The 13,660-nt window shown below is 36.4% G+C and overlaps 1 protein-coding gene across 9 annotated transcripts in view; it reads right to left on the bottom strand.

Annotated features, from left to right (window-relative positions):
* Window positions 1-8,071: 8,071 nt before the first annotated feature.
* Window positions 8,072-13,660, bottom strand: part of U2SURP (U2 snRNP associated SURP domain containing) — a 56,707-nt gene continuing 51,118 nt past the window's right edge. For all 9 annotated transcript variants that reach the window (XM_078354041.1, XM_078354040.1, XM_008983714.5 and 6 more), the window contains one exon: window positions 8,072-13,155. In XM_078354041.1, the coding sequence (XP_078210167.1) occupies window positions 13,017-13,155 (139 nt within the window). In that variant the 3' untranslated portion in view covers window positions 8,072-13,016. The remainder of the gene's footprint in view (window positions 13,156-13,660) is intronic.

The raw sequence follows: 13,660 nt of genomic DNA on the forward strand, positions 1-13,660 counted from the left end.
CTGAACCAGAATCTCAGAGGTATGGGCTTACAAGTGTGAGTTCTGAGAGAACCCCGTAAGATTCTGATGTAGCTGGTCAGTGGACTGGTATCTGGGAAACAGTGATTTGACTCAAGGAAACTGATGTACAAGGACAGTAAATTGCCCAAGCTCATACAGCCAGTTAATGAAAGAACCCAAGTTGCCTGTGACCCAGGTCATTCTAGAGACAATAGGTCCCCTTTTGAATGCAAATGCATTAGCTCCTGAATGTATTCCTGTCTCATGTACTAGGTAACATGATGCTTTGACCCAGTTTAAACGCCATGTGTCCAGAAAATGTTCTAAAATTTGTCTAGGATATTTCATCACCCTTGAAATCATAGTCGCATGGGACTACCTGATCCATGAAGACCTCAATGTCTATTACAGAAAGGGAGGGAGCCTTTCAGCTGCACCTGCACATGGGAACTCAAAACTCCCAAGCAAGATTATACATGGAGGTCACAAGCCTTCCCCAGTTGTCCTCTAAAATTCAGAGTCCAGATATCACACCAGAAGGTAATGGGAACATTCAGAAAGGAGGATGAAGATATAAAGCATTTTGCTAAGAACAGGTTATGAGAATGTTGGAGGTGAGGGGTAACCTGTGTCTGGGCTTCTCGTGATAACTGGCATGTCCTGAGATGAAGGACTGGGCTAATTCTTGGTTGAATGTAGGAAAATAACATAGGAGAGGTTCTGAGAAGTTGTGAGGAGGAAAAGGAGAGAAGGGAGGACTGAGTGTCTGTAGTTTTCTCATAACAGTTTTTAATTAGTGAAGGTCTCTTCTTGACCTTTGGTGACGGAGGTAGAGGCTTAAGGGAGTCTCACTCCTAACCTGACCCTTGTTGGGAAAGGGGCAAACCCACACTAAAAGCCCTGGCTCCTCCTTGGCCCAGAAGGTGAGAGATTTCTTTTCATCCATGATGATGGGGGTGGGAAGCTTAGGGGAGGTACCATTCACAAAATAAGATTTAGAGGACAAGAACATTAGGGTCCAGTTTCAGATTAACTCCCAGTGCAGGAGGATCCCACTGCATTCCAGCTCAAGAGTTACAGGGGAGGAGAAGGTTCCCTGTAACCATATGCCAGCAAATAGAAAAATGTTTCTATAATAGTAGTAGCAGTAGTAGTTCAAACAGTAGAAAAATGTTTCTTAGGTGGCCCCTTGTCTGGAAGAGGACACTTGACTACTTTTTTTTTTTTTTTGAGACAGGGTCTCACTCTGTTGCCCAGGCTGGATTGAAGTGGTGTGATCTTGGCTCACTGTAACCTCTGCCTCCTGGGCACAATCAATTCTCCCACCTCGGCCTCCCAAGTAGCTGGGATTACAGGTGCACGGCACCACGCCCGGCTAATTTTTGTATTTTTTAATGGAGACAGGCTTTTACAATGTTGACCAGGCTGGTCTCAAACTCCTGACAAGTGATCTGTCTGCCTTGGCCTCCCAAAATGTTGGGATTACAGGCATGAGCCACTGCATCCTGCCAGCTTGGCTTGATTTTTAAATTTATCAGAAATATCTTCCCCAATTCTCATCCCACAACATAGCCCCACACTCATACACTTACACACACAAAAACACTAACCTGGTAAAATTACACATAAAAACTGAAAACAGTTGAAGAAAACCAAAGACTTACATTTAAGTTTATATTATACAATTTCTCTTTTCTAAAAGTAGCATAGAGGCCTTAAAAAAAAAAAAACTCAGTTACAATAGATTCATACTGGGATTCTTTGGCCTTCTGTCTCAGTTGTCAAAAGGAATCTATGATCTAGGGACAAGGCTGCCATGCAGTATGGCATGCGCAGATGGGACTGCTTTAGACCCACAAATTTCTTCAGATGACTAGACCAGTTACTTCAGTCATCTTTATAGCCTGCCAAAATTTCCCTGTTTTATATATCCCAGAAATCTTCCCAGCTGGGAGCAAGTAACTGCATCCAATTTGAATTACTTTTTTAAATGATGTGTCACAAATTCCCAGTGCTGGCAAAGATGCAGTGAAACATCCATTCCCCACATTAGAGGAAGTCAAAAATGTTACATTTTTGGAAGACAAGTTGGCAACATGCATCACATGAGCTTTGAAATGTTTATATTCTTTGACCCAACAATTCCAATAATTTTTAAGTGAATGAAAACAAAAATGTTCTGCATGATGATGTTCATCATGGCATTACTTAGAAAAGAAAAAAAGGGAAACAACTCAGTTTCTAACAACGGGGTCTTGGCAAAGTAACCTACAGCAAATGATCATTTGTAGTCATTGAAGTTACATTTTCTAAAAGTTTGTAACATGAAAAGCTAGGCCCATCAGGTGTCCCCTTCCTATAACTGGAACCTCCAGAAGATAGAAGAGAGGCTGAAGGGTGAAGCCTGGCCAGACTGCCCCCACCTGTGATTCTGGCTTTCTTATCCTGCCCGTCTCCTGTCTTGCTGATTCCCACATCTGGCTTTCCAGATGCACTGTCAATTCTCTGAGCCTCCATAGGCTTCCAAAGAACTCCTTTTTTCTTGATTTAGCTAGAGATGGTCTCTTCTGTTTGTACCAAAAGAACCTGACACATAGCCAACCCATTAATTACATCATTAGACTCTGAAAACAAAGTCGCCCAATCCTAATTCTAAAGTGTTTTCCAAAGTATTTTGTGAAACCTTAGGCCCCTGAGATCAGTTGTGTTTGGAAAATGATATACAGTACATACTCAAGGTTCTGAGATGCACTGCTATAAAGAAGCCTACTTAGCCCAGAATTTCCCAACTTAGTTGACCACACAACTCTTTTTTCCAAGTAACATCTATTAACATTCTACAGTGCAGTAGGTAGTTGTACCAGTGGATGGCAGTGAACTAAAGACATTAAAGAATGCTTCTACAGTCTACACAATTTATAATTTCCTCCTAAACCAGCCTAAGAGCAACAGGAGTGCTAATGTCCCGATGATCTACTGGTTTGACTTCTGTATGACAGCAGTCAAGTGAAGTTAATCTTAGGGTGAATAATACCCCTGTTGCAGGGAAAGGAATCACAAGATACAAGGAAATGATGAAGAGTTAAATTATTTATTAGAGAGCTGCTATGTTCTTGGAGCATGCTAGATACTGTATTTACATGATCCCATTTAATCTTCACAGCCAAGAACCTCCTAAATGGTTTCCCTGTTTCTCCTCTTGTCCTTCTCCCATTCTGTCTCTGCACAGCAGCTGAAGTGTCTTTTGAAACTACATCAGGTCACTCACTCCCTTGCTTAAAAATGTCAAGCCCTACCTAAGCTCTCTTATACCACACTGTCCTTTCCTCACTGCACTTGAACCTCACTGACTGCTTTCCATTTCTCAACATGCCAACATGGTCTCCCTCTAAACATGCTTACTTCCAGCACCTTTGGCCTGAAAGTGCCCTATCAACCTCACCAACAGTGTTTCTCCTTGACCACCCTAAGAAAAGTACCCCTCCCTCACTTTCTATCCTACCACCCTGTTTTCAGTACATTTTAACATCTGAAATTACCTTGTTCAAATTTTTGTCTGGCTCCTCCCATTTGTATGTAAGTCCCAAGACAGTAAGGACCTTTTCTGTTCTATTCACCACAATATATCACCAGTAACTGGTGCGTAATAGAAGGTCAACTTGTTGAAGAATCCTGTAAAGGCTGCAAATGAGAAAATGGGCTCAAAAGACCTTGGTTAAACATCTTGACTGAGACCACTCAGCTGGTAAATGATTGCCTTGCAATGGTTGAAGGCTGAAGGGAGTCTTTGGGTCTCTTGGAGTCCAGGTATTTTGTTCTACGGTTGGGCAAGTCCCACTGGACCACGCAGTACAAACAGCCAGGTTGTCAAGGAGGCGCACTGCTTCTGTGAACTTTTTTTCAAGCCCTATATGAGCTCATCTAGACTCACTGAAGATGATCACAGTCCAAAATTAATCTACAGAAATCACATTCCACACAAAATATCTGAAGAACTCAAAGATCCTGAGGTTTGGCAACTAGATTGATTTACATATGATTATTATGAAAGTAATTCTATCTAATATTTCACCTCTTTGCCCCAGTCTTTCTTTTTGCATTGGGGCAGTGTTTCAGTCAAAAGTAAGAATCTGTACAAATTTAACAGAGAGAAATACCATCTTACCCAAGACCAGGCAGCTGATCATGTTTACCTTATCTCCAAGACATTGCAAGGAAAGAACTCAAGGTTGCAGAGAAAAAGTGGGGAGAATAAATGTATTGCATGGCAATCAGAAGAGGCAAGTAGGGCAGGGCAAGTCCTCTATTTTCTTCAGAAGTTGATTACATCCTCCTCTATTTTCATGAAAAGGGTCTGTTTAACTGGAGGTAAACCGTTTTCCATATAGTCATAAGCTTTGCAAGACCCTCAGGGCTCCTTGGATCCCCAGTGGGTACTATGCAAGGACACATCAAGATAAACTGACATACGGCCCAAGGGTGGAATAAAGAAGGGTAGGTAGGAGTACACTAAAATAGCTTCAAGGCTTTTCTCTATAATCCAAGTTATATACGGACATATACAAGATACAAGAAAAGCTATGAAGTGGTGATCTGTATAGCTAATACTTTGAAATTTCACTATGGAACTTGAAATTCAATCCCAATGAACGAAATTGGGAGGACAGTATCAGTATATATGCTGATTGATAGTCATGAATAATGTTTTAAGATAAACTATTCTAGAAATACACTGACTGATCTAGACAGTTGAATTCTGAAACTTATAAATGGCATTATAGGCTGTGAAATATACAGTGGACGGTAATTATCTTAATACCAAACTCTTCTCTCATTTTTCATATATATTAGTCATGGTTTTATTATGTAATATAGACAAAATACACTTTTATTACAAAATACATGCAAATAAAGAATATTCTGAGTCTTTACAAGTTCCATGTCATGTCAGTCATGAGAACAAACAAGTACAAAGACCATTCCCTGCATAGAGACTTTCTCTAACATACCTGCTATTTAAGTCAAATTACATGTTTTCAGGGAAATAAATTCAAAATTAAAACAGTATTTTTATATGTCTCTTGAGAAACACTTGATATTTTTACTTTGTGGAACTTACACATATATAGTATTTGGCACAGAATTAGACATGCTTAATATTTTCTGGGAAGAACACATTCTTAAAATAAGATAGGATGTATCCAAAGCTAAGGATAAGCATTCTATGAAATATGTAAGCTATACATATGTAAATTTGAAATTTACAGTTTAAGTTGTTATTAGCTAAATGTTATTGTGATTAGAAAATATAAAATAGCTACTTAGAATGTTTTTTTTTTTGGGTTTTTGATACCTTTCTACATCCCATGAGAGAGACTGCTTACTTTCCTAGAAATGAAGGATATGACAGATCCTTTATTAAAATGTTAGCATGTTCAAAAGCCATCTGAAAAACATTTTCGTAAGTGTTCTTAATATACCCCTCACATCCAATAGCTATTGCACAGTGCAATAAAACAAAATATGCTGAAACAAAAGTAATTTTATTAGGCCATTTTGTATTGCTCTAAAGAAATACCCAAGGCTGAGCAATTTATAAAGAAAAGAGGTTTATTCTAGCTCATGGTTTTGCATGCTGCATAGGAATCATGGTGCTGGCATCTGCTTCTGGTCAGGGCCTCAGGAAGCTTACAATCATGGTGGAAAGGGAGAACAGGCATATTATATGGGAAGAGCAAGAACAAGAGAGGGGGGAGGTGCCATGCTCTTTCAAACAACCAGAACTCATGTGAACTACCACCACACTGAGCCATTCATGAGGGATGTGTCTTCATGATCCAAACACCTCCAACTAGGCCCCACCTCCAACACTGGAAATATTACATTTCAACATGAGATTTGGAGGGGATAAACATCCAAACAATATCAATTATCTAATACCACCCTCATGTAATAAGAATATTTAGTGGCCTAGGTAGCTAAACTATATAGCAAGGCCTAGGTAGCTAAGCTATATCCCAAAGTCAGTGTTTCAGCTATATGGAGAACCCAAATCGTATTTTTAATCAAAGTTGTGCTCTTCTAGTTTGTGCAGTTGTGAGAACATCAAAGAACTTCATGTGTCCTGAGGACATTACTACAAAATGGTTGATTTCTGAATTGAATTTAAACTGTAATTTCCTTTCCAAATTCCACAGAGTTTGAACTCTGTATTCTAAAACTAATTTTAGGGTACATTTCTTATTCTTGCATAATCTGAAAATATAAACTGTAATTTGCAAATATACACAAAATATGAAATTCAATTATACTCACAATACTAGCCCTCTTCTTAATTCTCTTACAGGATACTGTTTTCTGTCCACCCATTTTGTGAAAATTGCATACTGCTGCTCTACTCTGATAATCTACAGATTTTTCTTTTACTTTGAACTTGGACAAAGAATCCAGTGCTTCATCATACTTTGAACTATTCTCCAGGCTTTTCCCACATATCCCTTATTTTAACTGTTTACATTTAGATTTTCCTTTATGGGAGAGTCCTCCTTCCAGGAACTTTGTTAGTGGAATCCACAGTAACAAATGACAATTAATAAAAAGTGTATTTTAAAATCTATGTAAGAGTTTTTCTCATAGGAGAGGAAGAATGAAATGTCATCTAAAATACTGGGAAAGCAGATTACAAAGTGGTATTCTATATGCAATAAATATGCCAACATATCACCAACTTTAAATTTATAAAATCTGTTAACTGAATATAAATCAAACATAAGGAAATCTTTTAAAGGTATCAGTGCTATGGAATTATAGTGTTATTCTTTATCTTGTTTTAGTTACAACATGTTCCTACCATTAGTTTTCAGGAATACTAAATATTTAAGCACCACTGTATGACTACTGTTTGCCAGTGATGTACATGTACTTTCATCCTTTCAATAACCATTCAAGGTTAATATCCCCACTTTATAGGTGATAAAATAAGATTTCAGAAGATCACACAGCTAACAAAGACAAATGGCTGGTATACAAATCCAAATATGACTAAACAGCCCAGGCCTTTCCTCTTCCTTCAACATTGTGCCATGTCAAATCTCATTTGAAAATCAAAGTTATTTATTCCCAAACAATTTGATACACCATATTTCCTAAGGATGAAAGAAAATAACTTGAAAAATAAATCAAAAAAGCTTTCCTTTCTCTGTGACAAAAATGAATATCTAATCCAATCACTGAGTTTACTACATGTTAAAATTTTAAGTTTACTTTTCATCAGGCAACAAATAAGACTAAAAAAGCATTCAAGTATGGTCATTAATGGTACCAATTCACTACAATTTCAAGATCAGTTTGCTTCAAAAATATATTTTGTACCCTATGCTATGAAGGGTTGATATCAAAGTACATCATATGAAACCATTAAAGAGAACAGAGGCCAGGCGCAGTGGCTCAAGCCTGTAATCCCAGCACTTTGGGAGGCCGAGGCAGGTGGATCATGAGGTTAAGAGATCGAGACCATCCTGGTCAACATGGTGAAACACCGTCTCTACTAAAAATACAAAAAGTAGCTGGGCATGGTGGTGCGTGCCTGTAATCCCAGCTACTCAGGAGGCTGAGGCAGGAGAATTGCCTGAACCCAGGAGGCGGAGGCTGCGGTAAGCCGAGATTGCGCCATTGCACTCCAGCCTGGGTAGCAAGACCGAAACTCCATCTCAAAAAAAAAGAGAACAGAGAGCACAAAAAGTGAAAATAGTTGAAGTGGAGTAGTTGGTATATACACCTGGTATTACATGTTCTCTTTTGAAGTTTTACTCAAAATAGAAAATACTAATGAACCACTTGGGCTAAATCATTTTCAAATTCCAAAAGAAAACAGAAACTTCAAAGAAACAGTGGGCTTTACAAAGGAAACAATATACATATGCTATAACATGGATAAACCTGGATGATATGCTAAGTGAAATAAGGCAGTCGCAAAAAAAGACAAATACTGTATGATTTCAATTATATGCTGTACCTAGAGTAGTCAAACTCAGACACAGAAAGTAGAATGATGATATTGAGAGACAGGGAGGAAGAGGGAAATGAGTTGTTTAATGGGTACAGAGTTTCAATTTTGCAAGACAAAAAAGTTCTGGAAATTGGCTGCATAATCATATGAGTATACTTAACACCACTTTGTTAAGAGGCAAATTTTGTTATGAGCATTTTATCACAATTAAAATAATTGTCTTTTTAAAAAAGAACCAATGATTTGTTAATATGACAATGACACTACAGGTATGTTTTAAAAACAAAATATTTAGAGATACATCTAAGTTATCTGCAGGTTGATGGTATGTAATGTTCACTGTACTATTTTACTTCTGTAGAATGTTTACAATTTTTCTCAATGCAATAAAGAGTAACTTTTTAAAAAAGGAACCAATAACGAAATGAAATTTCCTAACCAAGAGAACAATCTAGCCTGAAAATATTTGATTATAGTTTAAACATGTAAGATGTAATAACATTTTAACATTTTAGCCATAACTGATAAACATGTCACATCACTTATTTCATCTGAGAGAAAGATGCTGAAAAACTAGACATTTACTGAGCTTGCATTCGAAAAAACAATACGGAGAAAATTACATGAACAGTCTAAGTTTGCTATGAAAACAATGTACTTTTATTAAAGTAACCAAAAGAAGCAACAAAGGGGAAATTTCACAAGCTTTGTTTGCAACTATATAATCTTTATGTAGAAAAACTATAAAGTGACAGTCTGATCTGGAAAGCAGCTCAACAAAACCTAATCCTTACATCAAAAGTAACTAAATTATAAGAATCAGTTCACCCAAAAGAAATTGTCTTACTGTAGAATATTTTAGCCAAGCTAATTTCAACTATATTATTCTAACTTCTGACAAACTCTTTCCTGATATTTCAAATCACCAGAGATGTAACAGACAAGAACCCGCTGAAGTAAAAGAATAAAACACAAATACTCCAAGCACAATTACATGTGACATGATGACTGCATTTAATCTACAAAACTATACAAATTACCAATTATACATATAATCCATTTACATTGAAGCTCCATGAGGTGGTACTGAATAAACAGTGAGGCATCAAATTTTCAACAATGAACAAGGCTCACGGAACAGCAGCACATTCCCACCTTTTAGTCTATCATCACAACACTTCCCCTGGGATTTGTACTTATTTGTATATTGTAAGTCCTAGGAAGTTGATAACAAAAATTTTAAAAGTCAAAAGGATAATGAATTAAACACTCCTTAAAATCTATTCTAAAGCATGCGTGTGAAATATGAAGAGACCAAGCACTTTGTAAATGTGAGATTTGTATAGTCACGTGTTCTTTAAACTTATACTAGTATCTTCACTAGTATCTGCACAATTTCCTGTGATTAGGCTTTTCACTAAAACAATAGAAGAGGAAAACAATAAACAAAAAAAAACAAACCCTATTTTTAAACTGTACAGTCTTAGAAAAGTGGCATTATTTATTTTTAAAACCAACCTTCTCTGCTAAAGAAATCACACTGTGTGGTCATCAGAACAGTTTAAGTCTCTTTGGCAATACAGAGATTTACCCTTATTATGAATGATAATAATGATGATAAACTATTATCATGGTCATATAATTCTTCAGAACTTATGCCACCATGGAGGCAAATATGTACAGAATATTTCTAATAAACCTAAATTTAATCATGGTCAAAATTTCTCAAAAGTATTTTCACGTGCTCAAGAATATTAAAATTTGGGGGGGAAATACGTAAGTCATAAATAAGCAAGTATTCTCTCCAAGATTCAGTAATTGGGATAAAAGTCTCAGGGTAAGCCCACAAGAAAGGTCTGTAGTCAAAAAAAATCAAGGCGAGGAGCTGTAGCTTATGTCTATAATCCCAGCACTTTGGGAGGCCAAGGCAGGCAGATCACATGGTCAGGAGATCAAGACCATCCTTGGCTAACACAGTGAAACCCCATCTCTACTAAAAATACAAAAAATTGGCCGGGCATTGTGGCAGGTACCTGTAGTCCCAGCTATTCAGGAGGCTGAGGCAGGAGAATCGCTTGAACTCAGGAGGCAGAGGTTGCAGTGAGACAAGATCGTGCCACTGCACTCCAGCCTGAGCAGCAGAGGGAGACTCCGTCTCAAAAAAGAAGAAAAATCGGGTCTGTGTAATTTCTGCCACCTTTAGCAGAAAAGCCAAAAACATTCCGAGCCAAACAAGAGCATCCTTTGAGTCAGCGCTTTTTCCTGTGTTCATTCTGTAATTTCTAACTTCTAAACATGTTATAGCTCAGAAATTCCTATATGCTTACTATCTGTAATAAGGAACTACAATATCAAAGACAAAATTCACAGACATGATCATTTTCCATCACAGGTCTCTCTCTCTTTGGTAAGAAACAGACCAACACTCATTTTCTCTCACCTATAGAAAAGAAGGGAGTTAAAAGTCATTAACCTAGTAAACAATCCCTGTGTATAAACATTAAGTTGGAGGGTGAAGAGCCTAAGTCATGCCCTTTATAAGAACCATGGATACCACTCTGGCATGTAGCTGTGGTAGAGGACAGTAGGTGTCTATAGATGGAACATGGTCTTTCCTATAACTGGAAGACCATGCTTATGAACATTCTAATCAACCTATAAAAATTTTGCTCTGTCACTTGAGTGTTCTTTAGACAAGAAACATGAATAATGAACAACTGTAAAAACGTGGTAGAATATCTTCCCCCTTATCAGTCACCAATTTCTGATCCCATTAAATTTTCATAGAATCCATAAGGTTATTAAGTAGGTTTACTCTAGATATTTTCTCATGAAGTAAAACTGGAAATAACCTATCTAATAATACCATTTGCAATTCAAGAAAAAAAATCCAATATAATCTAGTACTTACACATGAACAAACTTCACAGAATATATATTCTATCAGGCCTAAGAAATCCTCACAAAACAATGTCAGTTTCACCCACTGTAAGATAAACTATGATACATATCTGAATCCAGATAAAAAGAACTGCTAAACTCCACTGCAGTAGGAAAAATATTACAAATAAGCACCCAAAACTGACCTAAACTTTTTTACTCAATCCTGCTTCTCCAGGATGTCTTTTTTTGAAAAAGAGAGAAATAAGCACCTCTTGCAACTTGACTGGAAAAATTACCTGACCAATTATTTCTAAGCCTATACTAGACACCAGTGTAAGATGGAATGCCAAAATCACCACCAATTCAACATTACCATTATTTTTGCAAAGTAAGGTAGTTATAAAATTCCATTCTCCCAAGCAATGAACAGGGGAGAAAAAAATGTTACTTTTTAAATGGCTACATTTATAGGTTGAGTATCAGCACCAAATGTTCACTTTTCATTATTCTGAATGAATCTTAGGAATTAATGTTTCCTAACAAAATGGACTAACCAAACAGTGAATGATAAGGAAATAACTTTCAAGCAATATTTGCATGCTGATAAGAACCATTAAGTAAAACAGTGACTGGCTCATTTCCAAAGCTATTATAGGTGTGCAGTTTGGAAATAGTATATCTCACTGCTCAGCTAAGATAGCTACTCTCCAAATCATGGATACAGCATCTTAATTTGTGACTAGGCAAGATTAAGTAAAACAAGTTGAAAGATTTTATTAAAAAGCAAACTAAATCAAAATGATCCATTGTTAGAGTATTTTCCACCTTCTCTTTTAGGGAGGGAAAAAACCCCCAAATCACTGTATAAAGTACCTACATAAAAAACTGAAATCAAGATTCACAAATAATAGTGTCAGTTCAATTCTACATAACCCTTTATTATAATTGTAGCAATATTACGACCACCAACATTACACAAGTTTTATTTCTTCCTCCTACCTTAGCAAATTTATTTTCATAATAGAGTTCAACTCTGCAAATGGTTTAAATCAACTTTTGCACCTTGAATTTACAAACCATTAGATACTAAGTTTCCTGAAAACATTTTATTTTTAAATTTTACTTAAAGCTATAACTAAACCCAAGTCTCTTTGGGAGTGGGGAGGAAACCAACTAAGCTGTTTAAACAGAAACTTGTAAAAAAAATGTTTTGATGCCGGTGTTTGAAAGACAGCTTACAGAAGATTATAAAAAGTCAACTATCATACAAGAGAATTCTATGGCCAAACCTTGTTAGAAAATTTCTTTTACAAATAAACTTCTTTCATGATAGAAGAGGAAATGAAGAAGATATTTAATTTTCCCCTAAAAGTAAGTAGTTACTCACAACATGGGTTGGATGTATGGAATACATATTGCTTCTGTGAAAAAATGTTTTATCCAGGCATCCCACTAACAAAACACCATGCCATATCTACCTAGTCTTTGATATCTGGGTATTAGTATTACCCAAGAGAAACTTATCAAAGAAAATGGTTAGCAAACCATCAAATAGGAGTTTCAGGTCCCTTAATTTGGTTAGTCATCTTTGTAAATATAAAACTTAAGCTACTTGAACACTGGAGCTTATAAAGTGCATCAGGTATATGAAACACAACAGTAGTGTGAAACTCAGTAGGACTTAAGGGACTTAGTATCACCAGTGGGGCAAAAAAACAACATTATAGTTTTCTGTTCAGATTTTATTTGAAATCTAATTCAAATTGTCAAAGCTACAAAAGGGGGGAAGACATCTGTATTATTTTTGCTAAGTCACAACATCCTAAAACAAAACACTACTACTGCCAGCAGATCCATTATACACATTTCTGATGAAATTCATTAGCACAATAAAATTTCACCTTGAGAAATAGCCACAATGAAAGTAATTACACAATATAAAACAATGACAGATCTACAGCTGCAGTTACTCATGAGTTTACACATGCATTCACAAACAAACAAACAAAAAACCCCAGGAATGCTCTTTCATTTGATTTTTTGTTTTTGTTTTTTTAAAAAACAGACCATTCAGGCACAAAACAAATGGCATTTCCAATAAGTGACAGCATCTTAAAAATCTACGTCAGTGTTTGTTTTTCTTTGACTTTTTATGAGACCTGTGTGGAGATCTGGACTGGGATCTGGACTTCTTCCCTGATTTTTTAGGGGATCTAGATCGTGACCGCCTAGACCTTTTAGGTGTCCTTGAACCAGATGGTGATCTAAGGAAACAAACGAAAAATCCCAATTGATCAAAGTATTCATGTGATCCAAACTGATTATCCTTAAACTATCAAAAATTCTCTTTAACAGAGCACAGTGAAAAATCACTGGAGTAAGACAAAAAACTTCTAAAATTTAAACTCTGTCTATTGTACATACACACAAACAGATTTATTTTGTACTTACTATGCACTGCATCAATTATCACCAGTACAGCACTTGTGTATAAAGACAGATTTCTGAGCCTTACCACTGCTCTACTGAATCAAAATCTCTAGAGGTTGGAACTGAGAATGTGCATTTTTAACAAGCTCCTCAAATGACTGTTAATCCCCAAATTTGAACCTTTAATCTACAAGATAAAGTTCAAAGTTGCACTTAAGATCATTCACAAAATTTAAAAAACACAGCAACTTTGAAGTTTATCATCTTAAAGCAAACAACTACTGCAGTATCATTCAATGGCATCATTTAAGATGCTATAATTTTTTAAGTGCTATTCAT

Source organism: Callithrix jacchus, chromosome 17 (genome assembly GCF_049354715.1).
Source record: "Callithrix jacchus isolate 240 chromosome 17, calJac240_pri, whole genome shotgun sequence".
In the NCBI taxonomy this organism is placed as follows: Eukaryota; Metazoa; Chordata; class Mammalia; order Primates; family Cebidae; genus Callithrix; species Callithrix jacchus.